Raw genomic sequence first — 19,908 nt, forward strand, 5'->3', positions numbered from 1 at the left:
GCCCCGCATCGGGCTCCCTGCTTAGCGGGAGGGCTGTTTCTCCCTCTCCCACTGCTTGTGTTCCCTCTCTCGCTGTGTCTCTCTCTGTCAAATAAATAAAAATCTTAAAAAAAAGATATTTTAGGGGGCACCTGGGTGGCTCAGTTGGTTAAGCGACTGCCTTCGGCTCAGGTCATGATCCTGGAGTCCCGGGATCGAGTCCCGCATCGGGCTCCCTGCTCGGCGGGGAATCTGCTTCTCCCTCTGACCCTCCTCCCTCTCATGCTCTCTGTCTCTCATTCTCTCTCTCTCAAATAAATAAATAAAATCTTTAAAAAAAAAAAGTATTTTAGCTTTTATTGAGCTAATTATGATTTTATGATTTGTTCCACTTTGACATTTTAATTCAATGACTTATTTTTCCTAATATTCGTCTGTCCTTGGAATTGACCCACTCTGCCATGAATCCTTCTGCTTAATTCTGTTTTCCAATATTTTACATAGGATTTTTGTTATTTATGCTGGTTTTTAAGTGTGTGGGTGTAGGCATCTTCCTGTCAGGGTTAAATTGGCTTTATAAGAAGTAGCAGAAAACTACTTCCCATACGCACAGGAATTACTTAAATAACATTGGAATTATCCTTGAAATTTTTTTTATATTTACTTTTTTAAATTTTATTTTATTATGTTATGTTAGTCACATATATTACATCATTAGTTTTTTTTTCATTATTTAGAATTTTTTTATTATGTTATGTTAATCACCATACACTACATAATTAGTTTTTGATGTAGTGTTCCATGATTCATTGTTTGCGTATAACACCCACTGCTTCATTCAGTATGTGCCCTCTTTAATACCCATCACCAGGCTAACCCATCCCCCCACCCCCTCCCCTCTAGAACCCTCAGTTTGTTTCTCAGAGTCCATAGTCTCTCATGGTTCGTCTCCCTCTCTGATTTCCCCCCCTTCATTTTTCCCTTCCTACTATCTTCTTTTTTTTTTTTAACATATAATATATTATTTGTTTCAGAGGTACAGGTCTGTGATTCAACAGTCTTACACAATTCACAGCACTCACCACAGCATATACCCTCCCCAGTGTCTTAGCACCCAGCCACCCCAACCCTCCCACCCCCCCACCACTCCAGCAACCCTCAGTTTGTTTCCTGAGATTAAGAATTCCTCATATCAGTGAGATCATATGATGCATGTCTTTCTCTGATTGACTTATTTTGCTCAGCATAATACCCTCCAGTTCCATCCACGTTGTTGCAAATGGCAAGATTTCATTCCTTTTGATGGCTGATTTCATTTTATATATATACCACATCTTCTTTATCCATTTTATATATATACCACATCTTCTTTATCCATTCATCTATCAATGGACATCTTGGCTCTTTCCACAGTTTGGCTATTGTTAACATTGCTGCTATAAACATTGGGGTGCACGTACCCCTTCGGATCCCTACATTTGTATCTTTGGGGTAAATACCCAGTAGTGCAATTGCTGGATCATATGGTAGCTCTATTTTTCAACTTTTTGAGGAACCTCCATACTGTTTTCCCGAGTGGCTGCACCAGCTTACATTCCCACCAACAGTGTAGGAGGGTTCACCTTTCTCTGCATCCCCGCCAACATCTGTCGTTTCCTGACTTGTTAATTTTAGCCATTCTGACTGGTGTGAGGTGGTATCTCATTGAGGTTTTGATTTGGATTTCCCTGATGTCGAGCGATGTTGAGCACTTTTTCATGTGTCTGTTGGCCATTTGGATGTCTTCTTTGGAAAAATGTCTGTTCATGTCTTCTGCCCATTTCTTGATTGGATCATTTGTTCTTTGGGTGTTCAGTTTGATAAGTTCTTTATAGGTTTTGGATACTAGCTCTTTATCTGATATGTCATTTGCAAATATCTTCTCCCATTCTGTTGGTTGTCTTTTGGTTTTGTTGACTGTTTCTTTTGCTGTGCAAAAGCTTTTTATCTTGATGAAGTCCCAATAGTTCATTTTTGCTCATGCTTCCCTTGCCTTTGTCGATGTTTCTAGGAAGAAGTTGCTGTGGCTGAGGTCAAAGAGGTTGCTACCTGTGTTCTCCTTTAGGATTTTGATGGACTCCTGTCTCACATTTAGGTCTTTCAACCATTTTGAGTCTACTTTTGTGTGTGGTCTAAGGAAATGGTCCAGATTGGAAGAACAAATATTGTGAAGATGTCAATGCTACCTAGAGCAATCTACACATTTAATGCAGTCCCCATCAAAATACCATCCACTTTTTTCAAAGAAATGGAATAAATAATCCTAAAATTTGTATGGAACCAGAAAAGACCCCAAATAGCCAGAGGAATGTTGAAAGAGAAAAGCAAAGCTGGTGGCATCACTATTCCAGACTTCAAGCTCTATTACAAGGTAGCATCATGAAGACAGTATGGTACTGGCACAAAAACAGACACATAGATCAATGGAACAGAATAGAGAGCCCAGAAATGGACCCTCAACTCTATGGTCAACTAATCTTCGTCAAAGCAGGAAAGAATGTCCAATGGAAAAAAGTCTGTTCAACAAATGGTGTTGGCAAAATTGGACAGCCACATACATCATTAGTTTTTGATGTAGTGTTCTGTGATTCATTGTTTGCGTATAACACCCAGTGCTCCCTATCCTTGAAATTTTGAAGAAACCCATCCCTAAAACTATTTGGATCTGGCATAATGGGAGATCAGGGGTCAGGAATACATTTGGGCAGGTAGAGTAGGCTGTTTTCTTGGTATTCCTCTCTCCAAACCAAAGATTAAATAAGTAAATAAGATAGGCTCTTAGATTCCTTATTTTCAGTGCTTTTGCTAACATTGTTAGACCCTCTAATTGTTTCTGGAAATACACAGAAAATGGCTAACATAGCAGGACTGAACTGCTATCTTTAGGAAGTTCTGCTTGCAAGGTTGGCCCTTGTCTGGCATCTAGATGGAAACTTAGAGTTTAGAAGGATTCCTGCCATCAATTGATAAGAGTGGCTCACTTAAGCAGTTTGTGCAAATACTGTGGTTTATGTTGAACACTACTCTCCTTCTGGGAGTCTAGAATTTGGATACTGCCAGACAGGGGCTACCTATTGTGACAGCATCCATTATAAATACTCAGGGCATTGAGTCTCCAACAAGCTTCCTGGTTGGCAACATTTAACATGTGTTGTCACAACTTGTTGCTGGGGGAATTAAGCACATCCCATGTAATTCCACTGCGAGAGGACCCTTGGCAGCTTATGTCTGGTTCTCAGACTTTGCCCCATATGCTTTTTCAAAACCTTTACTAGTTTTGCTTTGTATTCTTTGACTGTAATAAATCACAGTCATGAGTACAATCATATGCTGAGTCACGAGAGTTCATATGTCAGGCCAAAACAGTGATATTAAAAGTCAGTGGCAGAGTTATAAAATATAACTTTAAAAAAATCTATAACCATGTCATTACAGGTGTGGAAACAATCTCATGGAAGTTAGAAAATTTGTCAGGGATCACATATGTTGACAGTGATAGAATAAGTTTTAAAGCTTAAGAAACAAGTCAATAAACAGTTGTACTCCATGAACTTTAACATTTTTTCGAATTTTATTTGCCAAATTAAAGTTGGAGGTTTAAAAAATTAACTTTATTGATGTGTGTTTCTAAAATGTGCTTTTTAAAATACAGGTAGGTGGACCCAAACTATTACTTTGTAGTTAAGCTCTGGCATCTGGCAAAAGTATTTTCAAATATTTTCTGCTTATGAGCTGTGGCCTTGGTAATTTTGTTGGCACCATTTGCCTCTTTGCAATAAGATTCAAAATGGAATCAAATCCTCAACATATTTTCTCAGTGGATATTTTGTTTGTGTATTTGTGCATCTGAATAAGGTATGTGACTACAACAACGGAGTCTAAGTCAGTGGTTCCTTTTCAGCGTGCTTGTTAGAATCACTTCGGAAGAGTGATTCCATATTCCAGGCCAACTAAGTCACAATTTCTGGTATGGGGTGCAAGCGTCTTTTTCTGCCCCTTTTTTTAAAGCTCCGCATGTGATTCCAATGTGTGTAAGCTCATTGACAATCACTGGTCTAATTAAAATTATTTCTATATGCCAATAAAAATTGTGTTTATCCCATAGTAATTGGCTGTTTTCTATACCTGGCAATATTCACTTTATATCTTCAATTGGAAAAACATGATTAAAATGTAAATTTAGCAAAAAGAAGTTGTATGTATTAAGTACAGATCTGGAGAACCTATTAAGGTACATATTTATATATATAATATTGATGTTTATTATGTATCAGTTGAAGAATTATAAATTTACCTTTGAGCTAGTTAACCAAAAATCAATCATTTCTTTTTTTTTTTTTTTTTTTTTTTTTTTTTAAAGATTTTATTTATTTATTTGAGACAGAGAGAATGAGAGACAGAGAGCATGAGAGGGAGGAGGGTCAGAGGGAGAAGCAGACTCCCTGCCGAGCAGGGAGCCCGATGCGGGACTCGATCCCGGGACTCCAGGATCATGACCTGAGCCGAAGGCAGTAGCTTAACCAACTGAGCCACCCAGGCGCCCAAAAATCAATCATTTCTCATCAAGAGTCATTTCATCTCACTTAAGACCTGGATGAAATTGTAAATGAATATTATACCAGACAATATATTCACTGGGTATATGCAATGCATTTCTTCAGGCAGGGAAAGAGTCTGTTTTGTTTAGAGCCATGCACCATCACTGAAATATGGGATAGTGATGTGAGAGTTCATGTTGAAGGGGAATGAAGTTTGGAAGTCAGGCACCAGTAGATTTCAGAATTTCATGGCTGACACAGGAAATGACCACATTATTTTGAACACCAATTGGGTAACCCAGCCAGAAACCAAAGCAAAAACCAGAAACAGTCTGATCCTTTGTCTATAGAGTACAGCCAATCTTTGATCATATGTTAGAGCAGGGTTTGGCAAACCGTAGTCCTGAGAGGTAAGTCCATCCCTTTTCAGTAAATAGTTTTATTGGAATATAGCCATGCTCATTCATTTACTTATTGTCTATGTCTGTTTTTGGCTCCAGTGGTCTATGCAGAGACCATATAGCCTGCAAAGCCTAAAATATTTACTATCTGACCCTTTGCAGGAAGTTTGCCAACTCCTATATTAGACTGTTATATCATGCATTAAACAATTGAATCATGCATTGTTTGCTGACATTCCTAAATAGATCCTCTTAAGCTGAGTTTGGTCTTTCTACACAGGTGACTGGAGATGATTCGATTTTTAAGGCTTTCAAATGGAGATAGTAGTTGAAGAAGAGGGATTTGCCTTGGGGAGTATGCTGCTGTCCCTTTGATGCTACTTCTGTAGGGGGCCAGGAGCTTGTCCATTTACCTGGGGTGGGTGTCTCCTTGCCTAACTCATGCTCCATGTCCCTCTATGTCACAGTCCTTGCTGTTCCTCTCTCTGTTGGGGGTGGACATGGAGTAGCATGTAACTGGGGAACCTGGACCGAAAGGATTTTTCACTGCAGATTCTGGGGATAAAGGGATAAAATTTTTCATACACCTTGCTAATAATGGATCTAGATGTGGAAGTTTAAAGATTAAGAGTGATTTAAGCTTTAATCGTGGTCCAAGTGGACAGTTCAAGAAGGTGCGGAGGTCTAGTGAAGAAGGCACATCTGTCTCTCAGTTCCCCTGGTCTCTGGTGCAGTAGAGGAGTGGCAATAAAGGGGTAGCTGGCACATCTCTGAGCTGTCAGCCACGTCTTCACCTGGGGCACCTGAAAGCCAGTGAAGGCTCCTACCCACTTGCTGGGTTACTTACCCTTGAAAAAACAGTACCTGCAAATACTGGAGAGATTGAAGCATATGACCACTTTTAGCTTTCAAAGGACATAACTCCCATTTCTAACATATAAGGCTGTTAATCATGTTTCAATTAATGTTTCAATTTTTAGTTATATCTGTAGAAAAGCATTGCATACAAAAGCAAAGAAGTGCCTGTAAATAAGTTGAAATGTAATGATGTTGTGGTAAGCACAGGCAACCTCATATCAGAGCTGCGAGTTTGAATTAGAAGATAGTCTTAGGAAACATATTGGGGTTATTCTTTTTTTTCAGGGGGGTTAAGATTTCATTAATAAATGTCAGGCTATTTTTGTGACTCTAGAAGATTATAATTTTTTGGAAGGTATTTAAGATATTTTCAGACGAAATCCTCTGAAGGTATTTGGAATCTGATGATTTAGTTTATTCTGCTTATGATTTAGGTCTAGATCTATGCCCAGATGACTCTCCTGGGGATAGTTATACCCAACCTCATTAAATAGATCTGTGCTACAAGAGGAGTTCTGGTTGTTGATTTTCCTCTTCCTGAGGTACTGAGAAATAGGGGACCTGTAACGGGGCACGATTTTCTAGAATATGATGGCTCCAAGTGCTGTTTGTGTTGGAAGACCTGGCATGTTTGTTTTCCTAGTGTGATAAGATACTGAGGGGCCTGGAGTTCATGAAGTCAGGCTGAATTACTTCCGAGAATAAATTGGTTGATAAAGATGCAAGTAATGATGCAGTCTCTCTCATGTAATTTGTTTTAAAGTAGTTTAAATTCTTATTTAGCTATGTTTATGGTATGTGATTTTCTAAGTGTACTTCCCTCCCCCCACTAATTCTTATCCCTTCTTTATGTCCTAGATCAACGACTATCACCTTTTCTACAAGATGAGTAACAGCCACCCTCTTCGCCCCTTTACTGCAGTGGGGGAAATTGATCATGTGCACATTTTGTCTGAACATATTGGTGCCTTGCTGATTGGGGAAGAATACGGCGACGTCACATTTGTTGTGGAAAAGAAACGTTTTCCTGCCCACAGGGTAATTTTAGCAGCGAGGTGCCAATATTTTCGGTAAGTGTATATTACTTTTTGCAGATTCAAGTCACTTGTGGAAAACACTGGTATTTTTCTCCTCTATGAAAAATATGTAACAAAGCATAACAATAAATTCTTGCAATCTCTGAATTCAACCTCTACAAATATTCCATATTTGTAGACTTTTTGTTAGTTTTTTTTTTCCCCTCCCAGCCATCTAATCCTACTCCCCAGAGACAACCTCTGTTAACAGTATAAAATGAATTTCCCCTGATTTTTCTCAATATAAATAGATACATCTCTCTATACCTATGTGCATACACACATATGGTGCAACAAATCCCATGCAACACATCTGGGTCTGCAACTTGACTTACATACTATATCCTGGATATCTTTCCAAGACTGTATACATTGATCTCCTTTATCTCTGTAATAGCTGCACAGAAGTATATATCCGTTTTTAAAATTATGTTTCTGTTGATGGACATTTAAGATTTTTTTTAGTGTTTCCATTGTTTCTTTTTTTTTTAAAGACTTTATTTATTTGTCAGAGAAAGGGAGCACAAGCAGGGGGAGCGGCAGAGGGAGAAGCAGACTCCCTGCTGAGCAGGGAGCCCGATGCGGGACTCGGTCCCAGCACGCTGGGATCATGACCCGAGCCTAAGGCAGACGCTTAACCGGCTGAGCCACCCAGGCGGCCCTCCATTGTTTCACTATATATTCTTATACATATATTACTTTGCTGTATTATTTCTCCAGAATTGAGTCCTAACAGTGAGATTACTGAGTTGAAGGGTATGCCCATTTTAGATTTGAATAGAAATTACTTAAATTACTTTCCCCAAAGGGGTGCCTATTTATGGGCTCAAAGTGGTGCATGAGGGAACCTGTTATTCCATTGCCTTTGTAGTACTGAATAGTTAACAGGATTTTTAATTTCTGCCAGTCTGACAGGGGAGAATGGCACCTGATTGGGTATAATTGTTTTTATCTGATTATATCTTTTCCTACAGAGTTTTACTTTTTAAACCACCTATTGACCTTTAATATGTTTATATGGGTTTCACTGTTTCTTTCAAAAGAGCACTTTGATCTTTCTGCTTAATGAATGTTTATTACATATTTGAGCTCTCAGGATATTTCATTAGTCTAGTTGTTTATAGAATTAATCCAAAATAGTTTATAAATTATTTTTCTTTCTTTAGAGAACTATTTAAAATGATTACTATGCATTTTTTCACCTGAATCTTTGTGTCATTAAACAAATTTATGTTTGCAAGATGCTGATAAGCATGATTTCATAATATTGTAGCAACTCTTATTTGAGGTTTTCCTCATGCACTTCTTCTCTGACGTGCAGAGCATTACTGTATGGTGGGATGCGAGAATCTCAGCCCGAAGCAGAAATCCCTCTCCGAGACACCACTGCAGAAGCGTTCACGATGCTGCTTAAGTACATCTACACGGGGCGGGCAACACTGACAGATGAGAAGGAGGAGGTGTTGCTGGACTTCTTGAGCCTGGCTCATAAATATGGATTTCCAGAGCTGGAGGATTCTACCTCTGAGTATCTCTGCACCATACTTAACATTCAGAATGTCTGCATGACTTTTGATGTTGCCAGCCTCTACTCGCTTCCCAAGTTAACTTGCATGTGCTGCATGTTTATGGACAGAAATGCTCAGGAGGTGCTCTCCAGTGAAGGCTTCCTCTCCCTTTCTAAGGTGTGTCGACATCTGCAAGTACTTTACAGGCATGCGGCGCGTTACTTAGATCCATGCAGTAGGAAGAGAGCCATAGACTAAGAATAAAAAAATAAAAACCATCGGTCTGGAAGAGGTCATCTGTCTAGCCACCCGCCTCCGGCTGCTGAGACTCTATGTAGATCATATAAAAGAGAGACAAATTGCTTTTGTTTTCTTTTTTAAGATTCTTCTGGTAGGTTCTATGCAGAGTGGTGTTTTCCAAGTGATGCCTGTCAAGTTCCTTTGTGGTGTTGCATACTGTTTTTTGGTTTTGTATCTCTCCAACAGAGAGGTGCAACTAATAACTCCTTATTGTGGAGGGAAAATTCATAAAGGAGATCTGAGGTGTCATTGGATGTTTTAAGTCACTGCTTTTTTTTTTTTTTTTTTTTTTGCTGGCTCAAAAAAATAGACCATTTTGCCCAAATCTTTCTCTGAACCCCAGTCTCTCCTTTCCCTCTTTATGTTCTTCTGAGGACCTGAATATTTCAAATGAGAAAACCTATTTGAAAAGCTACATATTTTGGCCTGAGTGTAAACTATGATTTTTACTATCCTACTTAATTTTTTGGAGGCAAGGTCTTTGAGGGTTACCCCAGTGTTGCTGGAGGTCAGTCTGGAAATCTGAGAACCAGAAATATGGGAGTGCAATAATACCGTGGAACAAAAGATTTCAAATTTTAAATGCCAGATGTATCTTACTGACTTATAAATGTAAGCTCTCCTGGAGAGCCTGCATGGAATGACAGCTCCTCATATTGCCATTTTTCTTCTTGTTTTATTGAAGATAGGTGCACATGTGTGGGAAAGACTAGACATTTGATGTAGTGGTACTAGATTCCCATGGCTGTTCATGGAGCCGTGACGGGCAAGAGAGTACATGGCACAAAGATTAAAGAAAGAAGATGGTCGAAGAGAGTTGTTGAGATATAAGTGATCCTCACAGTTCTGTGAGGTTTTGCTGATTAATCATGCACATGGCTGAGCTCTGTAATGACTGGAATTTTTTTTTTATCCTTTTCAGACAGCACTTTTAAACATCGTATTAAGAGATTCATTTGCAGCCCCAGAGAAAGATATTTTCCTAGCCTTGTTAAATTGGTGTAAGCACAATTCAAAGGAGAATCATGCTGAAATCATGCAGGCTGTGCGTTTGCCTCTGATGAGCCTCACTGAACTTCTGAACGTTGTGAGGCCTTCAGGACTATTGTCTCCCGATGCCATTCTGGATGCGATTAAAGTTCGATCAGAGAGCCGGGATATGGACCTCAATTACAGAGGCATGCTCAGTGAGTACCTGTTTATCCTCATCTCATGAAGATGTTTTCTCCCTCGTCTGACAGTCTCAGCTACAAAATGAGCTACAAAACTCTAGTTGCAGGTATATGTGGTATGTGTGGGTCTAAGAACATATAGCTCTGCTTCCTCTTATTCTCCTCTTGATTCCCCCAGAGATTGTTGAGCCTTTGTAGACTCCCAAATAGGTATTTCTTGCCATTCCTGGACAGATTTCTTCAGCTGTTCCCTAGAAAATCAGAAATAGACACTTCCTGAAAAGCTTCTTCTCATGCTAAGACCTTCTCCATCAAATCAGCACTGAGTATATGCTATGTACTTATTATAATTTTAGGTACTGTGAACATGGAGATTCTAAATAATAGTAATAGCTAACACTTGTGTTACATTTCCAACACTTACGTGATCTTATTAATAAAAATAATAGCAATTATGAAGTGCTTATAAAGTGCTTGTATGTATCAATAACAGTTCTACATGATCATTTAATTCTTAAACAGCCTTTTGAAGTTGGTACCATTATTGTCTCCATTTTACAAATGAGGAAACTGAAGCACAGAGAGGTAACTTGCCCAGCATCACACAGAAAGATGCGGAGAGGAGAGGCAGACCTGTTTAGGTCAGCTGTGTAATGAACCATTAAGTTATGATGGGCAAATGCAAAATATAGTCTCCACCTTTGATCCTTTTAATATCCTTGCGGAAATAAGACATATACTCCCATGAAAAGTTAAGTACAACCATGTCAAAGGTGAGCACGTGCTGTGAGTTTCGGAAGAGGATATGGCTTAGAAGGATTGAGGGAGATTTCATGGAGATTATGAAGCCTGAAGTGAATCCTGACCTTGGGTATGAGTGGCATCGGGTGGAGTGTGTTCTGATGGGAGGACTGGTTACGTTTGACAGACAAGGTAGAGCATTTGAAGGATCAGGAACAGAAGAGGTGGACTAGAGCAGAAGGCTTGCATTCATAAACATCGACGTCTATAAAGGTCAGTTCAGGCAAAATTGTGGAAGTCTTTCAAACTAGCTTGGGATTTTGCTTATGCACAATGAGAAGCTAATTTTCGAGAGGGAGAGATGCATGAGTACGATGATGGTTTTGAAAGTTTGATCCATGGTGCTGTACTTGATGATCTAGAATAGGGAAAACCAGTTCAGGGAGACCAGCGAGGAGGGTGTTGACCTGCATGAGGTTGATACAACCGTAAACTAGAGTGGCGGTAGGGAAAAGGGAAAGTATGTATGTATAAAGGAAATATTATTCTAAAAAATTAGATCTTGGTGGTTTAAGGGATTTAAATTTGAGGATTAAGTTTAGGAGGAAGTTACCTTATTTTATCAAATCTAAGAAACCAGAAGTTCTGAGGTGCCACTCTTTTATGTACCACTAAGAAAGGAAACAGTATTGCCATTTAAACCATGACACACCATCATGTCTATATACCAATTTCAGAAATGTTAAAATTTGAAAAAAAACATGTGTCTTAGCATTAATGAAATTTAGTAGTTCTCTGAAGATGCTGAGCTTGATTTTAGACTTACTGAGTTTTAGGGTTTCTGGAACATCTAAGTACCAAGTTCTGTCCCATGTTAGTCATTTCCCTGAGTGATCTTTTCCTTGACCGTGTTCAGACATTCTCTTGAATACTGATTGGTCTTAAATCGGTGTCCTTAGTCTGGACTTCTCTCGTGACTCATCAGATTTAGATTTCTTTTCATTGGGCATAGAAGAAAAAGTATTGGTTTTGGAGCCAGACAAGTTTGACTTCAAATCCTGAATGAGTCACTTATTAATTGTATGACCTGGTATTAAGTTACAGAGGAATTTTACTGTTAGCCCTACATTTCCTGTTGTTTCCATATTGTTGTGAGAATTGGTTGAAATAATGTGTGCAAATAATGTCTGTGAACTCAGTCTAGGAAACCGTTGTTATATTATCATTATTTGTGTTCTTCCTCATCTCTCTATGTCTGTATAGGAATTATCACATTGATCACATTGTTTTAAACATTTTTATTAACTTGTCTTTGGTCTGAAGGCAGAGATGATCTTTGTAAGGTCTGTTGATCTTTGTATCCTCAACATTTAAGATGCTGTATAGATGCTGTGAATGAATGCACGGAGAAATGTCTGATAGCAGTGGAAGCATGTTATTGGTGCTTAGAAAGCAGTCAGAGCTGGTGAAGAAAGAGTTGAGACCTGGGGTAGAGTGTAGAGAACGAAGTAAAAGTCTGAGACTTGGAGAAGACCAGTAGCCAGGGGGCTGAAGGTAGAGAAAGAAGAATTAGAGAGGTAGGGAGAAAATGGGGTAGGGTTATAGAAGCCAACAGAGGAGAGAACTTTTATATGGAGAGGGTGGTCGCTGGTACCTAGTGATGCTGGGAAATCAGAAGAATGAGAATTGAGAGAAAACTTGGGGATATAAATTGTGGTCGGTTGGTGAGTAGTCTGGGCAGAAGCTTGGCTAAATGGGGAATTAGGCATGGGTTTAAAAAGATAGTAAATATAATATGTTGACCATCCAGTGTGTGAACTGGAGTGAAAGGCAGTAGAGAAATAGTATGGCAGCTAGAGGGAACAGCTTGAGAGAGATCTGGGAGGAGACTGGAGGTGCTAGAGAGTGGTCCTAGGAGAGGGTCAGCCTTAGATAGAGAGTGGGAGGATGGAAGGGGGAGAGGTAACAAGATGAGTAACGTAATTTTAGAATTTCTAAGTCCTCATTGTTGGACCCACTCATATAAGTTTCTTTTTCTCCCTTCTTGCCCTAGCTTTGATTTGAAGTGTTGATAGGGCCTATAACTGGATTCATTATAGAGATAGGCTTGGGACATTTTTGCAGGAGTGAGGACATGCTTTTGACACTTCATGTAGTTAGTGGTAGCTTAGAATTGACCAGCTAGTCATTGGAGGTGTCACACCTGGGTTATAATAAAGCCGTGAGATTACCATGAAAGGGAGTAATCAAACAGCTGAGCACACTCAGTTCTGGGTTGATAGATTTACTGTAATTATTACTCATAAATGTTAAATTATTCATTTTGGGATAATTCAGTGGGATCTCGAGGAAGAGATTATACAAATGTCTGGGAATCTTTTATCTAACTTCTAACCTTGAGAAATGATGAAATAGCAGGCTGGTTTTCTGACTTTTTAACTATATGGATAGCAAAATCCATAATATCAATACTAAGGATGCTTATGACTTCCCTATCAGCTCCTAAAAAGATAGATTAGTTATTCTCTAAGTAAATGTTATCCAAACATACCATTATTTTCTTTTATCACATTTCTTCACTGTTAGGAAAACATGGTCTAAAATTTCAGACATCTTCCTGGACTCTTCTGGAAAGATAGTTACACTTATTTTGAAACTGTTGACCAAATTTGTTTGTTTGTTTCTTTGTTCTCCCCTGGGTGTAGCTTCTGTGTCTTTGGGACTTTACGTGAACTATGGAGAGGTTCTATTCTGGATTAGGGGCAACACAGATACTGTTTCTTTGAGTTTATTAATACTGGTTACTGGAAGGTTCAACTCTTAGAGCTGCATATCCTGAGGATTTTAACCAAATTACAATTATTTGTCCTCCTTTAAAAAAAAAAAAGAGGATCCAAAGGATGGCTTAACTTACCAGTGATGGTTAGTCTTTCTGGGAAGGTGGTTTTGACTAGTTTTGTACGTACACCTGGGGAAAGGAATTAATTTTTAATGAAATTATTTTTTTCCTTAGGGTATTTGAACAATTTGCACTCAGACCGTTCCCTTAATGCTTAGTTTTATCTTAACTATGGAGGTATTTCTGCCTTGAAAGTTAGTTTTTTTTCTGTTCAGGCTGAGTTATACTTTGTTTTGTGTGTCTCAGATTTTAGACTTTGGGAAAAAGGACAGTATTGTTTCTTCATGTTTATAGCAGGGAGCATATCACAGCTTCCACTCTAAAGATTCTTTTGTTTTGTTTTGTTTTTAAGATTTTATTTATTTATTTGAGAGGGAGAGAGACAGAGAGTATGAGCAGGGGGAGGGGCAGAGGCAGAGAGTGAGTCTCAAGCAGACTCCCGGCTGAGGGCAAAGCCTGACGTGGGGCTTGATCTCAGGACCTGAGCCAAAACCAAGAGTCAGCCGCTCAACCAACTGAGCCACCAAGGCGCCCCTGAAACTTTAATATTTTTAAAACTCTTTGACATATATGTTATTTATCTTCCCAACTATAGTTGATAGTATCTTCGTGGGTAAACTAGGGGATTCACAAAGAATCCCTCCTGAGTCCTCATCTGTGGAGGCATTTTATGTCTGATACATACTTGTCTGTATGAGATGATGAGCTGCTGGAGGGCTGAGTCCAGCACCTTCCGGCACACAGAAGGCAGCTTAGGAACTCTTTTTTCTTTAAATACATAGGATGAAGGTCCCATTCAGCTCTTAGAAGTTTTCATTCTGTGATCTTTATAAGTAACTTGCCTAAAGTAACTGAGTGAAATCGATGCCTGAGCCAGAACCAAAGTGCTGATCTGATTCACACAGCCAGTGTTCTTCTATAGAGTCTCCTGCCTGGGTTATTTTCTGTTGCTGTTTTGTGTTTGGTGTGTTTGAGCACCAGTACTATCAAATGTGGAAAGGAGGCCTGCGGAGAGTAGAGATAATGGGGAGAGTTAGGGAAGACAGGAGCTGTCAAGAAAGCCCTTTGTCATGCCACATTTGCTGGAAGGGAGAAGCCACACATCTTTCAGGGAAGTCAGGTTGGGGAGTACAGGGTGATTTGGGGTGCAGAATTAGGTAAAGAGATTGCGGTGGGCAGAGAACCAAGTGTGGCTCCAAATGACCCGTCAGGAGTGGACAACTGTCTCAGCCTAGGTGTAGTAGATAGTTCAACAAAGGGTGATTAAGAACATAGCGCAATTAAAGGAAAACACAAGATAATTAGCTGAGCACTGCTCAGATTTTGGCACTGCGTCGCTGGCGGCAGGTCCTACTCCATTTCTCCGCAGCTTTCCTTTCGAATAATTGGCTTGTTTCTGCCTAGCTATGGAACTTAAATGCTTAATTTTTTTTCATGTTTGTAAAATGCATCCGAAATTACAAATGTAAAGAAAAGTGTTGTTATCTGCTATGTTGTCTAATCCCAGCACCCTATATTTTTTTGAGAGCTCTTTTCTCTACTGATAGATATAGGCAGTAAGAATATTTATGGTTTGAGTTGTTTTATTATGACTTGAATTATCTCATGATCACTTTTTTTTCTTAAATTCTTCTTAAATTTAACTTAGGTTTTGCACATGCACACGCACACACACAAATACTTGGAGTTGTATTTTTATCCCATGAGATACTCAGATTATATTCACCATGAGAGAATTTCCACTTGTGTAAATGTTTCCCATTTTAAAGTAAAAGGTACTTTCGGGGAATCTGTATCAAGAATAGTTAGAAAAGTTCTCAAGCACTCTTGAAATAAACTTCAAAAGAAGACTTTAGACTTGTGGTAGCAATTTCATTTCCATTTTAGACTTTTAGTTACAGTCACTTGAAATCCTTGTGCCTGTGTGTTATTCCAAGCTTGATAAATTTTAGAGATGAAGAAGCTTATGTTTAGAGAAAATCAAAGGGTAGCAGCACTTTCCAAATTCGAAAGCTTGAATTCCCCCCTTTTCAGCATGGTCTTGACTAGTGGTGTGAGAACTAGTGGAGATGCTACCAGTGGTCAGCAGCGACAGACTTCAGACCCCCACATTTTATACCTAGCAATAAGGGAACAAAGATCTCTGTTTACCAAGGGTTACACGTTACTGACACTGAAAAGTGTCAATTGGAAATTTTTTTTGCTTGCCTTATGAAGTGCTTCATCTCTAGATTGGAGACATCAGGAGGGCAGGGCCCATCTGTGTCTCACTCTCTGAGGTATTCCCATGGTACCTGGTACAGACTGATTCCTCCACGTGTTTTTGACTGAATGCTTTATACTTACAGGGTACCATAGCATATATTATGTGTAGTATGATCTTTACAGTAACGCAGTGGGTGGGTTGGACACAGCGTTATTTGTAGATGAGAAAACAGATTCAGATTCAGAGACTGAGAGGCCTCAGTCAAGGGGCAGTGGGTGGTAGAGCCTGAGTCTCAGACGTAGGTCTTCTCACTTCAAATACAACTTTGTTTGATTTTAAACTATATCAGACTCTGTTTTTTCCCTCTGAGTCTCAGGCGACCTTACAGGGAAGGGATTAGAGAGGGCGTAAAATATGGTCTTCCCATCAGAAACCCTTATGACGGAGGTGGCAGGCAGGGCTCCTGGAAGCAGACTGCTAGGTTCTAATCACAGCTCTGTTACTGGCTGGCTGTGTGACCTTAGGCACCAAAGTTCATCCAGCCTTTCTCTGCCCCTACTTCCTTATCTGTGAAATGGACATGTAATAGTATTTCACTCAAAGGGTTATTTTGAGGAGTGAATCAAAGGAATTAATAAGGTTTGTTAAATGAGAAATAAATATGAAGAATATGTATGATTACCATGAACTAATAGAACTCAGGAAGTTATAAACCTGTATCACTTAAGCACAACAGAGGTTGAACATGACTAGGTTTCATTTTGCTTTTTTTTCTGAATTGCCTTACCCTTTTGCAAGTTAAATAGACCCACCCCAGCCCCCATTTGTCAGCTGCATTTATTGTCATCTTCTGGAGTCATTCCCTTTACCTGGCTTTGTTCAAAAAATGTTTTTAATTAATTTTTTTTTCTTTTTTGAGAGAGAGCGTGTGCAAGCAGGGGGGAGGGAGGGGCAGAGGTAGAGGGAGAGAGAGAATCCTAAGCAGGCTCCATGCCCAGCGAGGAGCCTGACATGGGGCTCAATCTCACGACCCTGAGATCATGACCTGAGCCAAAATCAAGAGTCAGACACTTAACCAACTGAGCCACTCAGGCACTCCTAAAAATTTTTTTTTAAACCCACATTTTTGAAGAAATATGCAGTGATGAATTACTTACCCCCTTTCCCTAAGAGCCTAATTATAGCTCACACTTTCCCCTATTTAAATCACATAGACAAGATGTATATGTACTGTGAGAATTCAGCATTTATTTATAGTCTATAAACTTGCTTAGTTCTCTTATTATTGTGTGTGTTTTTAGTATATGTTTTATAATAATTCTGATAATTTTTTTTTAGAGCTTACTATGTACTTTGCAAACATCATCTCATTTAATCCTTCCAACAAGACAAACACCCATGTCTAGGTATTGCCCTCTTGGAGAGACTGAAGTTCAGAGAAGATGACTTCCCCAAAGTGATTCGCCTGGTTAGAGGTGTAGCCACTATTTGAACTCTGACTCTGAAGCTCAAGCTCTTCACATCTACTTTATGCTGCCTCCTGTCTCTCCATGGAGAGTGTCAGTTAGAACGTTGGCCACCTAGAGGACAGGCTCCAGATCTGTGAAGCAAGCTTTGCATAGAGGACTTCAGAGTTCCAGGAACAACTGACACTTAATAAATCTAGTGTGGGAGAGGGGAGAGGGTTTAATTATAACCATAATACTGATTTTGAGTGACAGGCTGAATTTTCATTTTTAAAAATGCTCAGGTGAAGTGCAAATATACCTTCTTTTACACATGTTACTGTTTTTTTTAGCTAGATGATGATCAAGCTAGATTAACTGCTTCAGCATGTCTGTGTATGGTCCATGTCCAGCAGCTCTCCTGTATTGGAATGCGTCTTCTGTTCTTTTATCAGATATCTGGTCTGTCTGCTTTGCTTTTATATGTTGCCCTCAGTCCAAATGGCAGATACATGTCATCTTCTATGCCAGTTTTGTCCAGTAGATATTAAATTAAGCTACTAATAGAGTGAACTCAGAGCTGATTTGTTTGTCCTAGTACATTTTTTTTTCTAGTATTACCAACTTTTTCTTAGTAACATTACTCTTAGGCACTCTGTGGCTTTGGTGGTGTCATTAAATGTAAACTGTGGGTGGTATCTTAATCCTCATAGACATTTCACATCTTCTATCTCCACAGACTTGTCTCTGCCATTTTTAAATGAAATGCACATGGTAGAATCAACTAGAATGCTAGAATTTTGTCTTTTTGCCCACAATATAGAATAATTTACCAAGTAACCATTGCCCTTGCTTTTTCTGTTTTTAATTGTAGTCCCAGAAGAAAATATTGCAACCATGAAGTATGGAGCCCAGGTTGTGAAAGGGGAGCTGAAGTCCGCCTTGTTAGATGGCGATACTCAAAATTATGATTTGGATCATGGATTTTCTAGGCACCCAATTGATGATGACTGCCGTTCTGGCATTGAGATTAAGCTAGGTCAGCCATCTATCATCAATCACATACGGATACTCCTGTGGGACCGAGATAGCCGGTGAGTGATTAGCATGACTTGGACAGAAAATGACATTATGTTTGATTGAGTCAGCCTAATTTTGGTTTTACAAATTTGGTGGTTTATTTCCTTGGGATTGTTTCACTATTTCTCTTGAAGTTTAGTTCTGGGGGAAGAGTTAAAGGCTATATTCCTTTTAAAGAAATGTTTTTTGCTTTTTTTCTGCTTACAAAAGTAATGAATATGTGTTTATCATGGAAAACATAGAAAATATAGAAAAGCACCAAGAAGAAAGTAGAAATCGTTAGTAATCTCACTGGCCATTAATAATCTTTGTATATATCAATATCAAGTATATATGTCTAACTAGTATATATCTATATAACTTTGTATATATTTAACTAGTCACACACACATACACATACACAAAACAGAAACCTGTAAAACCACACATAGTTTTACAAAATAAAAATGAAATGTGTAAAGGTTAACTTCACTTTGTAATTAATACACTGTGAACATTCTACTCTTTAAAATAGTCCTCTAAAATACTGCTGTTAATGGTTGTTTGGTATTCCACCTTCTGGGTTACCATTATTTATTTACTTGATTCTTTACTTTTGAATATTATAACTTTTTAAGTGCATTTTATCCTATGATTGAAGAAAAAAATTGTCTTTTAGTGTGTGGATAAATAATCATCCTCAAAACAAAGGAAGTTTGTGAAAAATATTTGGTGGGCTCCAGCCTTGAAACCACCCAGTTTTGTAGCAGCTTCAAGATTCTGCCTTCCTTGATGCACCTCTGACACTTTCACCCACCATAGTTTCTGGGTTTCATCCGTGATGCTCAGAAGTACCAGAGCAGTTGGGTGACCAAGAACTGTCTCTCTCATCACTGCCCATCATTAACCTAAACCCTACATACACAGAAAGTGGTATAGAGTCTCTTAGGCCCAACTCATGCCTCTTTGAGTCTGCTCATGGAGGACATAGTAGTAATGGTGATGATACCTTTGCATGGTAATTCATTTTTCTCTTGGCACCACAGGCCACCACTTGGGCCTTTTAGGCCATTTGAACCAAATATGAGGGAAACTTCACAAAGTGGGAGTCGGCATTTCCCATAGAGATGAGTGTTCGAGGTGCCCAGGTTATCTTTATCTGTTTCTCCTTTATTAAGAATATATTTCCTAGGGGCACCTGGGTGGCTCGGTCGGTTAAGCGTATGCCTTTGGCTCAGGTCATGATCCCAGGTTCCTGGGATCGAGCCCTATGTCGGGCTCCCTGCTCAGCGGGGAGTCTGCTTCTCCCTCTCCCTCTGCCTCTCTTCCCAGTTTGTGCTCTCTCTCAAATAAATAAATAAAATCTTAGAAAAAAAAAAAAAGAATATATTTCCTGATATGTTTCTTGTTGGATACAATATGAAGTTTAGTTGGCAAAATGGAGCTAATTCACATATCATTTCCAAAAGTCTCTGGATTAATAACAGTGTAACAATAATACTTATATAGCACTTTCATTACTTTTATGTGGTGGGTTCTGTTCTCAAAGCTTTTCATATATTCACTCATTTAATTAATACTGAAATTAGTATAAAGATAATAAAAGAAAAGGTTAGTATGTTTGAGACTGAAAGTAGTTATCATTTCCATGATGTTAAATACTTACAGGCCACTTTGTTTTAGTGCG

The 19,908-nt window shown here is 39.0% G+C and overlaps 1 protein-coding gene across 2 annotated transcripts in view; it reads left to right on the forward strand.

Moving 5' to 3' along the window:
• Nucleotides 1–19,908, forward strand: part of BTBD9 (BTB domain containing 9) — a 423,191-nt gene that overhangs the window by 36,822 nt on the left and 366,461 nt on the right. Inside the window, exons 1-5 of one of the 2 annotated variants that reach the window (XM_021684708.1) lie at nt 5,351–5,375; nt 6,674–6,885; nt 8,213–8,576; nt 9,622–9,886; nt 18,037–18,256. In XM_021684708.1, coding sequence (XP_021540383.1) covers nt 6,701–6,885; nt 8,213–8,576; nt 9,622–9,886; nt 18,037–18,256 — 1,034 coding nt within the window. In that variant the 5' untranslated portion in view covers nt 5,351–5,375; nt 6,674–6,700. Of the gene's footprint in view, nt 1–5,350; nt 5,376–6,673; nt 6,886–8,212; nt 8,577–9,621; nt 9,887–18,036; nt 18,257–19,908 lie in introns of those variants that run through there. The other variant, XM_021684707.1, reaches the window with a different exon arrangement.

This window comes from Neomonachus schauinslandi, chromosome 8 (genome assembly GCF_002201575.2).
Source record: "Neomonachus schauinslandi chromosome 8, ASM220157v2, whole genome shotgun sequence".
NCBI lineage: Eukaryota > Metazoa > Chordata > Mammalia > Carnivora > Phocidae > Neomonachus > Neomonachus schauinslandi.